Source organism: Columba livia, chromosome 2 (genome assembly GCF_036013475.1).
Source record: "Columba livia isolate bColLiv1 breed racing homer chromosome 2, bColLiv1.pat.W.v2, whole genome shotgun sequence".
NCBI classification, from domain to species: Eukaryota; Metazoa; Chordata; class Aves; order Columbiformes; family Columbidae; genus Columba; species Columba livia.
The window spans coordinates 22,477,404-22,495,840 of NC_088603.1; the positions used below are offsets into that span (position 1 = coordinate 22,477,404).

General features: G+C 38.5%; 1 protein-coding gene across 1 annotated transcript in view; it reads left to right on the forward strand.

The window, feature by feature from the left end:
* CUBN (cubilin) overlaps positions 1-18,437 on the forward strand; it is a 140,578-nt gene that overhangs the window by 10,420 nt on the left and 111,721 nt on the right. The window contains exons 10-22 of the mRNA XM_065050909.1: positions 897-992; positions 1,519-1,640; positions 3,089-3,275; positions 5,006-5,124; positions 6,556-6,790; positions 8,176-8,357; positions 9,158-9,320; positions 9,542-9,732; positions 12,281-12,437; positions 13,057-13,235; positions 13,720-13,882; positions 14,075-14,291; positions 15,281-15,411. Coding sequence (XP_064906981.1) covers positions 897-992; positions 1,519-1,640; positions 3,089-3,275; positions 5,006-5,124; positions 6,556-6,790; positions 8,176-8,357; positions 9,158-9,320; positions 9,542-9,732; positions 12,281-12,437; positions 13,057-13,235; positions 13,720-13,882; positions 14,075-14,291; positions 15,281-15,411 — 2,142 coding nt within the window. The remainder of the gene's footprint in view (positions 1-896; positions 993-1,518; positions 1,641-3,088; positions 3,276-5,005; positions 5,125-6,555; positions 6,791-8,175; positions 8,358-9,157; positions 9,321-9,541; positions 9,733-12,280; positions 12,438-13,056; positions 13,236-13,719; positions 13,883-14,074; positions 14,292-15,280; positions 15,412-18,437) is intronic.

The following is an 18,437-nucleotide window of genomic DNA, read 5'->3' on the forward strand; positions in this document are numbered from 1 at the left end:
GATTTGATAAAGTACTTCCTTCATAAGATCATGAATGGGAAACAAGGCTTGCATAATTATGACATAACTTCATTGTCTGTATTAATTGAAAGAGTATCCTGTGTGCCATAAATCAGCTGTATTGTCTGTCTTGAAAAAAAGCCTTGATAATTGTCATGTTCTGTATGTTCTCTAAGAAGGCAGAGTTTCCATTGCAGTACAGGTCAAGCAGTGGAAGTCATAACTTACATCTTTATCCCTTGTGTTTTATGATTTAAAAGGCTTTATGTAATGCATGCTATCAATACTAGAAATAATACCAGGAAAAAGTGTTTCTAATTGACCTTTCTATTGCTTGGCAATAGACTGCCAGTAACGAAGGCCCTCAGTTACTGAGCACTGAGGAGCTATCACCATGCTGGAAATGTGGCCTCAGACAAGTTTTGATGTGGTGCAGTGGACCTCAGCTCTGGCCACGCAGTCACGGTGCAGCGCTTTGGTCCTGCTGAGCCCCCTGAGAGGAGCCGGGTGTTGTGTTTGAGACCCAAGGACAGCTCTGGCCGCGGAGGGAAGCCCAGAGGTGGTCGGGGCCAGCTGGGTGCAGAAGCATAGGGAGGGCAGCACATAGTGGCTGAGAAAGCTGAGTTCTTATGGCCTCACCTATATTTGGATAATACCGATCTACTTTTTTTCTAAAATCATGGGAGGATTTATTTAAAATCTCAATCCATCCCTGTGGTGTAGAAACCAGAGTAAGTATGCCAGGATATACTCCAGTGGCAACCTCAACTTTTCCATTTTAACTGTAGAAGACTATTATTTTACACATTTTTTTTTTCTCACCAAATTATTATTTTGCTGTCAATACTCAGACAACATAGTTTGTTGTAGACTAACTGAGATTTATGTCTGAACAGGTTATGAGGGAGATGGACAAACATGTACTCAGGTTGATATCTGCTCAATAAATAATGGAGGGTGCCATCCTTCGGCTACTTGTACCTCATCTCTAGGTATGGTGCTCTTTTAAGGGTTGTAAGTAAGTAATACTAGTGTGAATCTTGAAGAAGGTTTGGTTAGGCTGAATCCACTTTGTAGCAACATATTTACATTTCAGCCCCTTTTCCACGGTCAGTTTTCCCTCACCCAAAGGAGTTTACAAGCAGGCTAGCTAAAACCAGAAGGCTTTTCCACAAACATTGACAGAAATAGATCTAGGCTCCAGCAAAGAGCAGATTTCACCATAAAAACGGGAAGATAATCACCATTTATCTTTGATGTCATTATCCGATTTTAGCTTCTTTTACTGTTCTACTCCCACCACTTCCCATGAAGGTGACCTTGGACTCTCAGATACCCATAGCATCGCAACACCAGGGATCTTTCCATGGTCAATCTGGGCACTGACCAGGGAAGCTATCAAATATATTAGAATTATATAAAAGCTCTGCTTCAAAATGTCAAGGACCTTTACTGTCATTGGTATTGTCATCGTAACAAGGACCGAATGACTTTCTGTACCTTGTCTCACCTCCCAAGGGCTGATGCCATTTTGTTCCTGCCCATCTGGGTACACTGGAAGTGGATATGGGCCCAGTGGGTGCTCTGCTCTCAGTGATACCTGCCAGCTGCAAAACCCTTGTGCAAATGGACAGTGCTTGGTAAGTGCTGGACTCCTTGCAGTTAGTGATAATGCTTTGTGTCATTACAACACGGACACTGGTGAGACTGTGCGCTGAGTACACACAGACTAAAGATAATGAGGCAAGGTCAGTGGGGCTTGGAACGTCAACAGATATATCTGGGGAAAACAAAGTGAATTTTAGGACACACAAGCCATTTTTTTGTGTGTTTGATGTAGAGGTGGATTTTTTCCTTTTCTCATTTCCTTTTCTCATTTTCTGTGACAGGACATGATCTCCTCACCTCCACTCCACCCCTTACCAGCATTCCTTGCTCTTCTGTAGATACCTATTGTCTTTTCACTCAGATATTTAAAGGTCCTTTTGTGCCCTATTTAGAAACTATTTATTTTAGTCAGTCTATTAAAAGATATGACATCTTCCCCTAAATCCTAACATACAACTGCAGGCAATCATGGCTACAAACTACTACTTAAAGATAATAACACAGTCAGATCACTTCAGTGATGTGACTACAGAAGTATCTAATAAAATACAGAAATAACAGAGCTATATTTGGCCAGCATAATGACAGATGAAATGCAATGTTAATTAAATGCAGATCAGAAAACATCTTTTTGTCTTCTAAAGCAGCATTCTGAGCCCTAAATACACATCAAAATCCTCTTTCACCATACTGAAAATCTCTGTTTAGGACACAGAGGACATGAACAGAGAATGAAAAAGGAAATAGAGAATATAGCACATTGATTGTATGGCATCAAAGATGGGATTGTAAGAATGTACCTTGGAACACCATATTCTGCTTTACCTGTAAAAGGTGTGCCTATAAAGCAAGAAATATAAGGAAAAAGGACATAAGAAATTAAAGCAGTTTAAGATATGGAAAGACTTGATTATAAGGAGAAATAGTAGAGGTTTGGACAAAACAAATGTAAAAGAGATACAGAATAAGGAACAATGCAGAGAATGCAATGCAACTACTCCCATTTGACATCCCTCAGGGTGAAAACGCAAGTTGACAGCCCATGTAACTCCAGTGCAGGCTTCCAGAGAATTAGCCTGAGAGAAATTATTTGTAAACCACTGTTATCTTGACTTGCTGTTTATAATAATATATAATATGATTGACTTGTTTCTAGGGTGATCATTTCAAAGCCAAGCAAACAGTTTTCTGAATGGCTAAATGAATACAGATTTTGACTTCTTAGAAAGTAATTGGAAAGAGACCTGCAAAGAAATAACTTAATAAAAAAACCAAAGAGCTAGATAATCTGATTAGGCTTTGAGTTTATTTTGGTATTCACCAGTCACCATCAATGTAATTGCATTCTAAATGTTTTATTTCTCTGCTCTGATATCTCCACATAAAATAAGTGTAAATATCAGTCTTTCTGCTGACTGCATTGATTCCTTTAGATGATCCATGCTCAGTAATTTTTTTTTGCATTTGTTTGTACCTGTAGGCAACAATCTCTGGATATTTCTGCCTGTGTAATGCGGGCTGGACAGGCCCTAATTGTACAGACAATATTGATGAATGCATTAGCAACCCCTGCCAGAATGGGGGAAGCTGCGTGGATGGGGTCAATGGCTACTCCTGCGAGTGCACCAGCTCGTGGACAGGACCTCAGTGCCAGACTGCCCAGCAAGGTATGGCCAGGACCTCCTGCTCTGGAGAAATGGGCCACCAGCCTACAGCAAGTAGATGCTTGCTGTATATTATTAATATGTGAATAAGAACCAACTTCTGATGGAAAAAAAACAACCACCTTCTTGAAGGATTACAGGTCCTGTCCCAAAGTCCCCTGGGGGCAGAGTTTTCCATGAGTTGTGTTTATAGCTGCTTAGTTTAGCAACAGCAGCATAACAGTGAAGTTGACCTGAAGGCCCAGTGGCCTTGACTAGATGCCAGGCATCCTAAAATCATGTATTTGTTCCTGAGAAAGTGGTCTGGTGAGCTGGTTGGGAAAGAAGATCTGATATAAAGACAACAGATTTGCAAGATAATACATTAATGTTTCTCTTATGTGCACAGTATTTCATTTGTTGTGAAGCTGAGAGGTCCTGATGTTTTTAGTCAAGATGAAAAGTCAGAAATGTTTTCAAACAGAAATTTAAAGAAAGAAATGTTATAAATGAAAATGGGGGACTTTGAGTTTTATAGACTGTAATGTCCTGCCTTTAACATTTCTTCTTAATATCACTTTTTCTGTTTGTCTAGGATTTTTTTTTCCATTAATTTTTAATTTTTAAAAGTCAGGATAGCATTCCAGTGAGCATCCCTGTGGCAACCATCTGTTAGATGGCTCATATTTATTACACTTTGCTGTGAAGAAAGCAGATTAACTTTTCACAATATACAGAGGGTAAAACTTTCACAGAGCCACTGTGAAATCTGGTCTGTTTTAGAGCTCCTTCAAGTTCTTTTCTGTCTTCCTTAAATATCTAACCAGTAATTTTTATTATTATGCACATACCTGTAGAAAAGTAGAAAAATTATATTTTAACCATTCATAGTAGAAGGGATAGAAAACCAGTTTTTGTCCAGTGAGAAATTATAATGTAGTAACTTCTGCTGTAGTTCCTAATCAAGGGAAACACCATACATTTTATGACATGATAATTCTGAATCTGGTTGAGAAATGGTGAGATGGTTTAGCTGGACACTTTAAACAAAATTATATTATTTTTACCATTCTCTGAGGCAAAATACTTCATTTCAGTTTGCTGAAAATTAAGTATTTCTTTGGCATCAGTTGAGTGTTGCACTACAGCTGCTTGTGGTATGCTGCAGTTTTATGTGTGTTGTATTTTGGGTGCTTTATTTTTTCGTATTTATTTGGGATTCCCATTTCACAGCTCCCATATATTGAATGGCTCATCGAGAGAAAAGACCATGGTATATCATGAGAGGTGTTATCTGGCCCAGAAATCTGACCAAAAAGAATAAATGGGACAATAAAACAGCTGAAGGATAACTTCTATGATGCACCACTACTGAGAAAGACAATTTTATATCACATTAGCTTCAAAATGGTGAATAATTTAAAAACTCTATCTGGAGGCAGCCCTCTTGAAACAAACTAGTTTATGGGCATTTTCCTGAGATGAAATCAATATATTTTGGCAGAAGCCACATATTCCAGCTGAAAATCTTTATTCTTTTTTTCCAGGAACTACTTTCCTCTCAGGGAGTAATTTTGCTTATTTTTTGTGATGTCATTCCAAATTAGAGGAACAGTTCTTTATAGAAGTATCTTTTATCATGGTTTTGAATGTTCAGGAAGCCAAAGCTATGCTAGAAAGTTAGGTTTTGTTTAAGTCTGTACAGCAATAGCACAAATTAATCAATTTATTCAATTTTCTCTCTCTTTCTGCAGTTTGTGGAGGATATCTCCCAGGCTCCAGGGGGACTTTCAGTTACCCTAACAACCCAAACAGCCAGCGGTACACCAGTGGGGTCAGCTGCGCTTGGGTTATACAAACTAATCCCAACAAGGTAAAATAGAGTTCAGGTTAAAGAACCCCTCACTCTGCAGGACCCCTTAGCTCATCAGACCAAACACAACCATCTTCATGCCACATATTCCAGCACTGTGATCCAACCCCCTCAGAAGCCTTTTTCAAAGCGAATAAGTTGTAGACCCTTCCAAGCCTTCAGTCTCCTTACCCTAAGCATTAGCCCTGCCTATGTTTGCAAGGTTTGCTATGAAGCTGAGGGTTAGAATTTACTCATTCCTATAATCATTGCATTTAAAAATGAAACCTTAATAAAACACACCAGGCAACTGGAGATTTGTAATAAGTTTGTGAGGGCTGACATCACCTACCACCATGTAGAGAAGTTGCCTATTTTATGTTTCTTTAGACTGAGATCTGTGAATAGCTGCATGAGAAAAGCTCTGCTCTGAGAGGATCCACAGGTGGTTCATGAGCTAAGTGGCCCCAGAACAATTTCATATTTCTGATTTCTGAGCCTCAGAAATGTGGAATGCTGAATTCATATTGTCAATGGCTTTGTGTAATAACAGCGTTTGGATTTCTAAGGATTAATTTTAAAATGTTGCACTCCAATATGTATTCTGATTCTACTCTGCAATTAGCAATTCCACTTGTGTTCTAAGTAACGACTACAAAAGACGTTACTTCACACTTCAGCATGAAACTTCTTACTTGGAATATAAATATTTGATCTTTTATGATATTTCATGGAATGATTTAAGCAGTTTTATAAACCAGTGGTTGCTAGTGGTTTATGCAGCACTATATGTATGAGACATATCCTCAGCTTTAGGCTTGAGAGTCACTGCTATCTTCAGCAGAGCTGCATTAAAGCACATCAGTGACGAATCTGGACATACATAAAGCTGTGTATGTCACTAAGTAGCTAGAGTGGGCTTATGAGACACCAATTTGATATGTACAAAAAAAGATAATTTCATTTTCTTAACTCCCATGACAATATTTTCAACCATAGCAAGGATAAGAAATGTTAATTACCTGATGAGAAAACTGCCATGGGAGATATGGAATAAAGTATTTTATGCTGTATTTCAAGTCTTTTGCATGGCTTGAAATATATACATATATATATATATATATATATAAATATAAATATATATATTTTACAGATACAACAAACACAGGCAAATGGTCTCAATTATTAGTTTACAGAAATAATGTTATTTCCAGACAACTTCCCTGTCCAAATTCTTTCCTATCTTCTCTTCTTTTCTTTTGACCCTTAAGATTCTGTAATGTCTTCTTTTGTCCTGAAAGTTTTTAGGAAGTGGCATAATGGCTCCAAAGCTCATAGATTCTTTCAGTTATATGAACACATATAAACACATATACACAGTCTGTTTACATAGTGTCTCAGCAGATGAAAAAAAAAAAAAAAGATATTTATTCTTTTGTTACTTTCTGTTAGATTCTGCGTATTACTTTCCCATTCTTCCAACTGGAGGCAAGTAATGAGTGTAACTCTGCCTTCCTTCAAATCCACGATGGACCTTCAGCATCAATGCACATGCTGGGGAAATACTGTGGCTCCTCAACTCCTGCAGAGCTTTTCAGTTCCCACAGCTCCCTGTATTTTTGGTTCTACTCATACTACCCCATTACAGCTGGAGGTTTTACTGTTCATTGGGAATCTCGGGATCCTGGTAAGTTTGATGAAATGTCCAATAATTTAGCATCTTCATGGCTTTGAAACAAAAAGAATGACCATTTCCTTTGATTAGCTATCATGAGGAGCAGTAGGACAATGTTTTACTAGGGAGTGAGGCTGAAATGTAGATGTATATATCACTTGAAAATATTTAGACTCCAACTCTCAGCCTCTGTGTGCATAACTTTCTCCTGTTTTCATGGCCGTTTTATATCTGCTGTGAAGAATCCCCCAAGAGCATGTGTTCCTGGAGATGCTGTTCTTCTGTTCAGTTCTCTTTTCTCTCAGAAGTATCTAGTGCTTTGAGCAAGCAAGTTGCCTTTTTTTGCCACTGACAATATGCAAGAGGCTAGAGGTTTTGAACCATGCTTTCCAAACATGAGAGATTTTAAATTATGTGTGAGCTTTATGGTATGATTTGCTGTATGTGATTCTTCCAGGAGGCCTGGCAGTACATTTCTAGAAATAAACTCCAAATCATCTTGTACAACATCAAACCCACTTCAATGTTCTGTGTATTGTCTAGAAACAGAACTGTGCATTGGGTTATGACTTGAAAGAACTATGGGGTAAAAAAAGTATAGAAAATTCAGGGTGTGCATGGTTTCTTTATTTCCAGAAACATTTATTGAAATGCTGTTAATGTTTTTTGGGGAGCTTTTTTTTTTTTGGGGGGGGGGGGGGGGGGGGCGTGTACGTGTGTATGCGCGTGTGGTTTGATTTAATTTGGTTTTTTTCCTTCCAATTGACATCATTAGGTAGATAATTACTAGTTGATAAATATGGATACTGAAAAGTGAAAATATGTTTTGGGTATTAAAAAAAAAAAACAAAAACAAAAAGGGAGAGAGGTATAGATATGACTAAATGAGCTATTTCTTAGATATAACACACAAGTTACCCATACCATTCCCAACTGTTACACTGAGATGGATATATTTTTTATTACAGGTATACGAAACAGCCTTCCCTGTAATTAACACTTTTAAAAAGTGAAAACAGCCTTGTGCTAGGATAAAATATGGAGACTATTTACGAAGTACAGAAATTCAGATTAATTTTGCAAATGAAATCCAAAACACACTGCTTTTGATCATTCTCCTAATAATAGTTCCATCATAACTGGGAAAGAATCTTTCTTTCACTGTGCAAATCAGGAAATATTTGAACTTCTGCTTTTACAATCAAATTGCAGAATCAATTGTCAAATTTAAAGAAAGAAGTAAATTGTTGGTTTGTTTGGCTTGGTCTTTTTTTTTTAAATTTATTCTGAATCCCAAAGTGGTATATAGTATTGGCACTGCAGGAGAACTACAGGAGAATTCATCTTCTGACATGTGGTGTTGAAGGATGTGTTATTTCTTGTTTCTTTTCTGTCAGAATGTGGTGGTGAGCTGACAGGTACTTATGGCTCGATAAGCTCTCCAGGATACCCTGGTAACTATCCTGTAAACAGAGACTGTTTCTGGACCATCTCAACCAGCCCTGGCCTGCTCATCACTTTTGCTTTTGGCACACTAAGCCTAGAACACCATGAAAACTGCAGTTATGACCATTTAGAGGTAAAGTTTAATTGTGGATTATGACAACATTTTATGGCTATGTTATTGCAAAACAAGATATTTCAAAACCTTTTCGACGTACAGAAGAGGACTGTTCAAAAATTAAATTCTGGGTTGAAATACTCATTTTTACTTATTCCACCCACCAACGCACACTCAGATATATAGGCAGCACAGCAGAATGAAGATGATATCACAGTCCACTGAAGTCAGTAGAAGTTTTGCAACTAAAGAGGAATAGGATTCAGGCCAAATACCTGGTGGGAATCTTTCACTTTCTTACAAAGTTCAATCTCCAAACTCCTTGTCGAATGTCAACCCACAGAGAATTAATCTGCTTAAGGAAACCTATTAGGGAACAGGATTAATAGATTCATATTGCAGTACAGTCTGTGACTTGATGTGTGAGTTTAGGCCTTTTTACTAAGGTGAAAAGTGATTGTTACAGAATTCGCCAATGCCGAATCGTGGAAATGAGAAGCTGTTTTGGAATAGCATGTTTGCCAAAATTGTGCAATGCTGAGCATGATTTCAAGAAAACAACTGAACAGTAGATCTCCTGATACTTTCATTCCCATTCGCAAAACCCTTGATGGCTCTCTGAGGACCTTCATCAGAGCTCTGCTGGTGTGTCCGTTTCTCAGTTCCTGTGTGTTTAGAGGAAACTTCCCATGAGCTTTCCCTCTACCCACCATCTGCAATATCTCATGTGGCCCCTGAGATAACTTTAAGATTCTTGGTATTGTTCACAGTTGGCACACATCTAATAATCCTAATCTCTGATTTATTTTTCTGTCTAGATTCGAGATGGTCTTCTTCCACAAGACCCTGTGCTTGGTAAATACTGTAGCACTGGATCTCCACCCCCACTCCAAACCACTGGTCCGTATGCATGGATCCACTTTCACTCTGATGACTTAGTAACAGATAAAGGCTTCCACATCATCTATACAACATCACCTGGTAAGTAAAATTCACCATTAAAATTTGGTCTGTAACATTCCCAGATATATATACATCCCACAGATAGAGCCAACAGCACATGAACGGGTGTAATAAACACTTGCTATTGAGTAACACGGAAATCCACTTTGATTTCCAGCCATCGTGCAGAAGCAGCCTAAACTGAGTTTCAATGCTTGTGACTATCTCAACTAACGGATTTTTTTTCTAATATATAATAGCAGATCCAAGTTGTGGAGGAAATTACACGGATAGCGAAGGGGTTATCACATCCCCTTTCTACCCTAACCCTTATATCAACAACCGACAATGTATCTACATTATCAGACAGCCAGAGGATGAAAAAATATACCTCAATTTCACCCATATGGAGCTGGAGAGTCACACCGGTTGTTCATCAAATTATATCGAGGTGACTTCTCTTAATCAGTTGATATGAACGGGTGATTACATGTATGTACAAAATTGTGCAGCAAAATTTCTGTCCCAAGGGCCACTGCAGAAATAAGTATTTATCAAAGGACTAAGTATACTGATTTATTAGGGTTCAAAACTCACAGAGTCTAAAAGAGCAGGACTGTAGATTTAGAATGAAAGAAACATAAGGGAATAAGAAAATCTCTTTAGCTTAACACTAATTTTTAATCGGCTGTACATGATTATGGTGGACTTTAGACCTTCGATAAGTATATGCCAAATGCAAGAAAAACAGAAGTAATGCCACAGCCACTCTGCAGCATTTTCTGGAGTCATGGTGTTATACTCAGAATCTTTTTCTGGGTCAAAAACGAAGCACACCATATAAATGTTTATATATACATACATATGTACATATATACATATATAAAATCAGGAATTTATTGTTACTATAGCTGAAATCTTACTAATCTAATTCAGTAATTGTATTAGTCTAAATCTAATTATTATAGAAAAATATGGAAAATATAATAATAATACGATACTAGCGTTGATGCTGTCTAGGATACACTTGAGGTTGATTATTACATTTACTTTTATGCCTAGCTCTTTCTTCATTGGTCTGCTTCTTCATGTTACATCCAAATTTACTACTATAGGGTGCCTTTTAAGTGCACTAGATATCATTTCTTAATTTTCGTTGTTATCCCTAAACCGAGTTCTGTCCAGCTCCAGGTCTGCATTTCTCTGACGAACTGCAGGTGAGGTTTCACCTGGTGCTGTGCAGCTCAGGACTCCTGGGGGCCATAGGGGGTCCCCAAGGGACATATTAAGGCTTGTTCCACCACCCTGGCCAGGGAGCAGTGCAGCCCTGGGCATTGGGCAACTCCCTGGGGACAGGGATGGACCAAGGCCAGGCTGGGATAAGGGTGTGTGGGTGGTCTTGGCTCAGCAAAGCCCATGGCCAGGCAGGGCAGGGCTATGTGGGGCTGGAGACCAGTTCTGCTGCGATGTCGCTGGGGCAGGGACTCATGGCCCTGGAGGCTGACACGGAGTCCTGGGCTGTGGGCAGGGTGTGGGGGACCTGAGGGACTCCTGGCTATATCGCATCCGGCCTGTATTTCTCCAGACAGCCATGAATACTTCATCCTGCATGGAATGGAATGACTTCTGGGTACTGTTCTTGGTATAAAACTGTGGCTGTACCGCACAGAGGTAAACAGATATAAACCAAACCGGGCACAGGCACCTGACTGATGAGCGCAGGTGCAGCGACAACTGCAGCACTGGGACCAGAGCTGGGACCCCGCTGCAGGCTGTGTGGGTAACTGGCACTGCAGGTTGGGTTTTGTGCTTAGTCTCTTGACCAAGAGAGGAATAGGCCTCTGTCAACTCCGTGTAGTTAATCTGTTTTTAAAATATGTTATTGTGCTGACACCATTCGCTTCCCTCCTCCTCTAATTCAGAGACTTTTGTTGGAATGAAGAGTAATTAATTTCTGAAATGAGAGGGGAAGTGTGTTTAATGAAAACAGACAGCTTTTGTTTGTTTGGCCTGGTACTCCTCTTGCCTAATTGCTGGCAGAACAGCAGCTAAATTCACAGCAGCCAGAGAAACAAAACCATTTCTGTTGAACACAATCAGTTTGTATTAGTTCATCAAGGCGTTTACCTCACTGCTCACTGAGCGGGCACAGCCCGTTCGTGTCCCTGTGCTGCTGCCTTCCCCTTGTCCTGCGTGCTCACTGGGGCTCAGCCCAGAGCAGATACAGCACCGATGTTTTCTGAGCAGGACAGCTGGTATAACCAAAGCACTGTGCTCTTTAGCAAGTCCTGATTTTGCACATTTTTCTAAAACATTGTCTCACTGGCTTTTATAATTAAGTTCAACTAGGGAGATAGCTTTTGGGTGTTCATGTTACTCTAAAAGTCAGTCTCTGACAATTGTTTTGTCAATTTGAAAATATGCAGATTATTCCCACCCCTGGTGACACCAGGAAACCTGCAGAGTTTCCACAGGGGCCATATACAGCTCACAGGCACCGGCTCAGGTAGGGTTTTTTAATCTTTTACTAAGGAAGGAACTGCCTGTGATAAGGGATCTACAATAAGAAACTAGACACAATAAAAGTTCTTATTTGAGAAAACCTGTGACACAGTGCTGCAGAGGTAAGATGTTAGCCAAGCCAACTCCTTCTCCATACCACCCTCCCAACTGGCAATGGGAGACATTGTTCATGTAGTTTAGAGAACCTGTTATTTGTATCACTATTCACAGGGCTACACCAAATATGTAGGAGAATCAGGTCAAGAAAAAATGTAAACTCATCCCATCCTTCCACTGAGCTCTTCTAAATCATGTGCTTGTGACAATTACTTTGATGGCTCTTTGTCCCTTTATAAATAAGTAAAACAGTTACTCTTTTTTTTTTTTTTTTTTTTTTTTTAATTTAGCAGTTTCTGTGAGATTATAATTTGCTCAGGATATCAGATCCCAACACTTTCATGATCTCACATATTTCTTTTTTTCTTTTTGATGACTAGGTTCGAGATGGTGACAGTGAGGTGTCTTCTCTTATTAGAAAGTTCTGTGATAGTACACTTATGTCTCCAATCATTTCTACCAGCAACAGCCTCTGGATCAAGTTCAAGTCCGATGCATCTGTGCAAAGGGCTAGCTTCAGAGCCATTTATCAAGTTGGTAAGAGGAACTGGTGACTTGCTCAGTCAACTGATCTATAATTTGGACACTTTCAGTCATTTCAGTGTCGTATTATCCGTATTATGGGCCTAAGACAAACATCAAAAGAAAGGAAATTAAAAGTAATAGAGCCAGCTTATCTATTTGTTGCTGCCTTTAGAAGTGCTAAGATGCTGTCTGCAGTAGGTCTGTTTTCTGACACTCCTACCATTCTTGGAAATGCACCCCCCATTGCTTCTATTAATGATAAATCACTTACCACTAACATAACAAAGATGCTATAGCTATAATTCTACCTAAATATTTTTATTTTCATTATCACTACCTTTTACTCTTTAATCATCAAGTCTGTCTGTTTGTGTGAAACAAATGAGTCAAATTCCTAAGTTTTCATGAGCACTGTTAGATTGGTCTTCTGTGTATACATTTACGCTATAATTGTAGCAATACGTTCTTTTAAATATGTTCTTAATGACACTTGGATGATCTGTAGTAGAGCTGTAAGAAGGTTTTTAGGGCTGATTTTCTTCTAATTCCATAGTGATGTTTGATAGACATCCCATTATACATTCCTTGAAACCATTTATCACAAGTGCTGATTCTTGGTGTCTCTTGGCAGCCTGTGGAGGCTCCTTGTCTGGAGCAGGCACTATCCGTTCACCTTACTACCCCAGGATGTCCCCTCACCCAAAGACCTGTGAGTGGATCATCACCCAGCTGCCTGGTAAAGTGGTGGTACTTAACTTTGTCGACTTTGATGTTCGAAATGCAACCACTTGTGACTCGGACTACATTGAGGTAAAGAATAGTACACATATACTATGAAAAGCAGATAGATCCTTATCTGTATGTTCCTTTTCATACTCATCTCCACCAAAGCAGAACTGTTTGACAGACAAGCACTTCTACAGTAGTTATAAAAACTTTTCCAGGTTCATAATGGGACCCCAAATCTTTTCTTTGTTCTCCAAAGTTGGCATGCCCATTTTGATAATCAGAGATGAGTATCAGATGTCTTTAATTATTAAAGACAGACCTGGGTTTGGATGTTTGTGTGCTACTTACTGTTGAGGGCATAAGATCTCAGCTTTTCTCCATCTGACACCTTTTGGGTGGTACAGTCCTTCTCTGGCAGTCATAAGGTTGCATTGTATGTGCCTGTAGTAGGGTAGGGTTGGACTTAGTAAAATCTCTTCTATATGGTTCTTATTAATTCATTTATGTTTGCAACTTCAATATAGTAGAAATTTGTATGGGATATTTTGAATACACTGTTCTTCAGGTCAAAGATGGCAACAACACAGACTCTCCTCTTTTGTATAAATACTGTGGTACAACTGGACCATCTAGAGTGCAGTCTACACAGAACAATCTCTATATCAAATTCAGAGCTTCCTCTCTTACCAGCCTTGGTTTCAGAGCTGAGTATTGGCCATTAGATACAGGTAAAGATTTTTTGTTGTTTTCTTTGTAGAGTGTTGGGACTTTCCATATTTTCCTGTACACTGAAAACATTTGTGTAGTATGCATTGAGGAATAAAAGACTATGAAATTTCAGAAAGAAGAATATCCAGTTTTATAAGTGCCTAAATTTTTAATAAGTATATTGTTTAACCTGATGTTTTAAATCTCTACAGTATGTGGAGAGACTTTCACTGGGCCAGAAGGAACCATTACAAGTCCAGGTCATCCAGATGTCTACCCACATGGTATTAACTGTACCTGGATTATCTCCATTCAACCTGGCTACCTTATCCGTCTGACATTCACTTCATTTAACTTGGAATTTGAAGACAGTTGCAGAAAGGATTATCTTGAAATATATGACAACAGCACTGTGCAAAAATTGGGAAGGTGAATATGTCTATTAGCCTACAGAGCTGAATTACTGAAGAGTGAGTACTGTCCTGTAGATCTCGACATCCAATTTGTTTCCTTAAATTTTGTGGAGAGATTAACTTCTCTGCATTACAGAAACAATACCAGTAATTTCTCTGCCTAAGGCAGTAGAGGCAGCTTGCTTTCTTTGACCATAGGATGAGAAGCATATTTCATAAATATCGTACTGGGAGAAACTAGATTGTGTCATGAGGACAGTTTTTTTAAGGACAGGTTTCAGTAGCTGGCATTGTCCAGCTCCATTAACATTTTGATTTGTGGGAAATAAATTCAAAAGCATCTGTGCAAGGAAAAGATGTGATTTGAAGCATTTTCAGAAGTGAAATATTACTTTAAAAATTGTGCATTTGGATCTCAGCAAAAACTAAACTGAAGTCTGCATTTTATAGGATTTTGTTTTCACTTTCTCCTGATATGTGATTTTATCTTAAGGAAGAATCTTTGCTTTTTTTCTCCCTTCACCAGCTGCAGTATACACAGGGTTTTCTTGCCACCCTAGAATTCAAAACATCTGAACTACTTGGGAACAGTATCCAGCTGCAGCTACAGTCTGTAAAGTAGTTGGCTGACATGGCAGTATTTTGGAAAATAAGAAGCAAATGACTCTCATATTATAATGGAGAGCGTTTTGCAATCTTAGCCTTTGGCCAGCCACTCTGACTCCTACAAAAGAACAGAATACATTGTAGGTATGGAATAGAATAATTTCAATAATAATTCGACAACTTGATGAACAGTTTCTCCATCAACTTTGCCATGCAAGATTGGACATGTAGTGTGCTATTTAGTCCCATGACACAGGGTCCATGGGGTCTGTATCATCCAAAGGAGACATTTGTGTACGTGTAGCTGCTCAAACTTCTCAGGAAAGCTGAATCCTCTTCCAGGAATATAGATGCCCCATAAAGTGCTGCCATTCAATTTGAGGCATCTTTTTGCTGCAGGTACTGTGGAAGATCGATTCCACCTTCTCTCACTAGTGGTGGCAACATGATGATGTTGTACTTCGTGGCCGATTTCAGCATTGTATCTGAGGGCTTCTCAGCTAATTATATCTCCCTGGATGCAACAAAAGGTAATATCTCAGTCTGTTCATTATGCAAATTAAATGTTTTCAGCTGTCACTATATAACCACTACTAGAAACAGAAACATTCTGTTAACAGAAGACTGCCTGGTGCCTCTTCAACCCCTTCTTATCTGTCCTGCTTTATTCACAAGCCTTTTCCTCCCTAGGAAAGCAGAAAGCAATTCCTGTAAGCAGCACTGCTGTTTTCTTTAAAAAGCCGGTAAGAGCTGACATGGCAGAACTGCATGAATTATTTAGGAAAATTATTTTCTGAATTTGCTTTATGCATTCTCAGCTAAGTATGTGTGATCTGAGAAGCTTAGCAAACATGGACAACTCATTTGAATCAGAGACTCCCGGGTGCCATGAAAATTAATTTAGTCCCAATTAAGATGCAATATTGATAGTAGGCAGAGAGAGGTCATATAGGATGAAATTTGATAAAGCAGCAAAATAACCTGAAAGCACAAGCTGTTTTTTTTCATCACAATGGAGTGCAACATTTCTGTCTCCAGAAGAGTACAAGGCTCCTGTTATGTCTTAAATCTGTGTCTCCTTTTAAGGGTCCCAAGACATACATCACTAGGGAAAAGACTACCGAAGAATGACTGTCCTTTCCCTTAGCCCTCTAAAGCAGAGAAAAACTAACAAATTGCTCAGAATTCTAATTGGTTTGAGGATTTTCCAGGGTGGGGACACGTCTGTGTTTTCAAACAATGCTGAGCCCACCATACCTGGTCCAACATCTCTCCAGCACTGAAACTGTTGTAGCAGTGATTGAGCTGTGCTCTCGAAAGAGCAGCCTCCTGGTGAAAGACTGTAACTGCTGCTTCCATAGACCCAACGGACTTGTGTCTGCTATTGATCTTGTCACTGCTAAACGCAGACTTATGTGGGTAGGAGGACAGGTTCTGCCTAGCAGAATTAAACCACAGAAGAGGTAGAGTGGGACAATGAAAACCAGTAAAAATGAGAATAGATTTGTAGCTGGGTTATTTGTGTATCCATCACTAACCAGTTTCTAGCTGGTTTATATGTGTGTGCACAGGATATAAGGGTTTTATTAGATGAATAGCAGACATTCATAGTACTCATCCAGGCAGACATAAACTACCAATGGCTTCTTACTGTTTGCTATTATTTGCTTTAATCCTTTTATTTTTTCCTACATTCTGGGTTTCTTCAACCTGCTTAAAACCAGAAAAATTTCCAATTTCTACCTTGTAAAAAATAACTCCTTTATTGGTGACAGCTTGGAAAATTTGGCTATTATTTCATCTCTCAAGCATGTGTGTAGGCGAGCCCATTACAGATTTTGCCACTGTTTTTGTTCACTACCAGATAACTTATAAATCCAAATAATCCATTTTCTCAGCTGCCTTCTTTCATACTTGATTTATTTGGCATGGTAACAAAAAAGCCAGTAAAAACTATTAAGATTTAATGAGAACTATTCCAAGAAAGAAATTTCTATTCTTTAGAAAATAATAGGCCAAAAAGCAAGTTCTACTTTTAAAAGTCTTTCCAAGAAAGAGTCTGTAGTTTGAAAACTGAATTCTTACTAGTGAGAAACTGTGAAATTATCAGCTTCATAAAGGAAGTGTTTTGTGAGCCTGTTTTTGCAGCTGTAACTGTAACTTCTGTGTATATGGTTTTTGCTTGTTAATGTGATTTTTACTTTACCTCCTATTAATATTTCATGGGCATATTTGATTCCTTCCTAACTCTTCTCATAGCATCTCTTCTCATAGTTCATCAAGATTAAAATATTCTGCACTCAACATTAATCCATATTTCTGTCTCACTCAGACCTACAACTATGATCTCTAGAATAAATGTTTTTTTCACTTCAACCACTATAGTTTGCAGAATTATGGCGAAGTAGCAGGTAACTACTGAAAGGGAGAGTAATAAACTTACAGTAACTACAATATTTTCTTTACAGAGATTCATTTCTTTTGATCCCAGTACAAGCATAGCAGTACTTTAAAATAGCCATAAATACTGGACAGCTAACATTCATTTTTGATTAAGAATAAAGGGTTTTGAAGTCACTGTGGCCTGAGAGAAGGCAAATGTGTGTATGTACACTTTGCTACAAGAAGCAGCTCCCCATTTCCCTGAAATCATGTCGTTTAGTTTTCCTACTGTGAGACATTTAGGGCTGATATTCATCTTATGTATATCCAGTTACACTAAGGTATCAAACTGCTGAACATAATTATATACGAAATATTTACCAAAGCTATGATTTTTTTTTTCTTTACATCTGCTGCCTAGTTTGACTTTTTCTGCTAAGGAAAATATGGTTCTAATAATGTTTCTTGTGCAATAGAAATCCCTCATGTTTCTGAGCTGTTTTCTTAGCCAGCTACAGTGTAACCAATATCAGAACTGGTCAAAGATGTTCTGGCTCATATTAGATGTTTCAATAGGCTTTTGCCTCAAGTTATTTTACAGAGAATGAGCTATTGAAAAGAGGGATAAGATTATCCAAAAAAAGGAGTAAAAAAAAGATAAATATAAGTGGGGAAAAAAAAAGGTCTTTTTGTAAAACAAAACTATTTTTCTTCTCTATGCATCTTAGAAAAAAAAAGTTTTTGTTAGCGTGATTTATATGTGATGTATTAATTAGTTGAAAAGTAGCCTGAAAATAATGACAAAGTTGTATTTCCTGCTCAAAAAATGTGAATGCCATGAGATACAGCCGTGGCTGTGGTCCATGAAGTGCAAACAATTGTTTTAGCAGTCTGCCAGCTGGTAGCTGTGAATAGCTCATATAGCAGGAATACAAATGGAAATCCATCAGTCAGATATACCCATATGACACACAGCTGTTTAAAATGTATATTGCCCACTTAATCTATCTGTACATTGGGTGCTCAGTTCTTGGCCATCTTTCTGTCTTCTAAAAGGAAAGTCACATGGAAAGCATGGTAATATTTAGATTTTTTCCTAGAGTACATGTCTCAAATACCAGATAGACAAATGTCACTACAACCATGTAAGTGTTATGACAGACTTTAAGGGTTT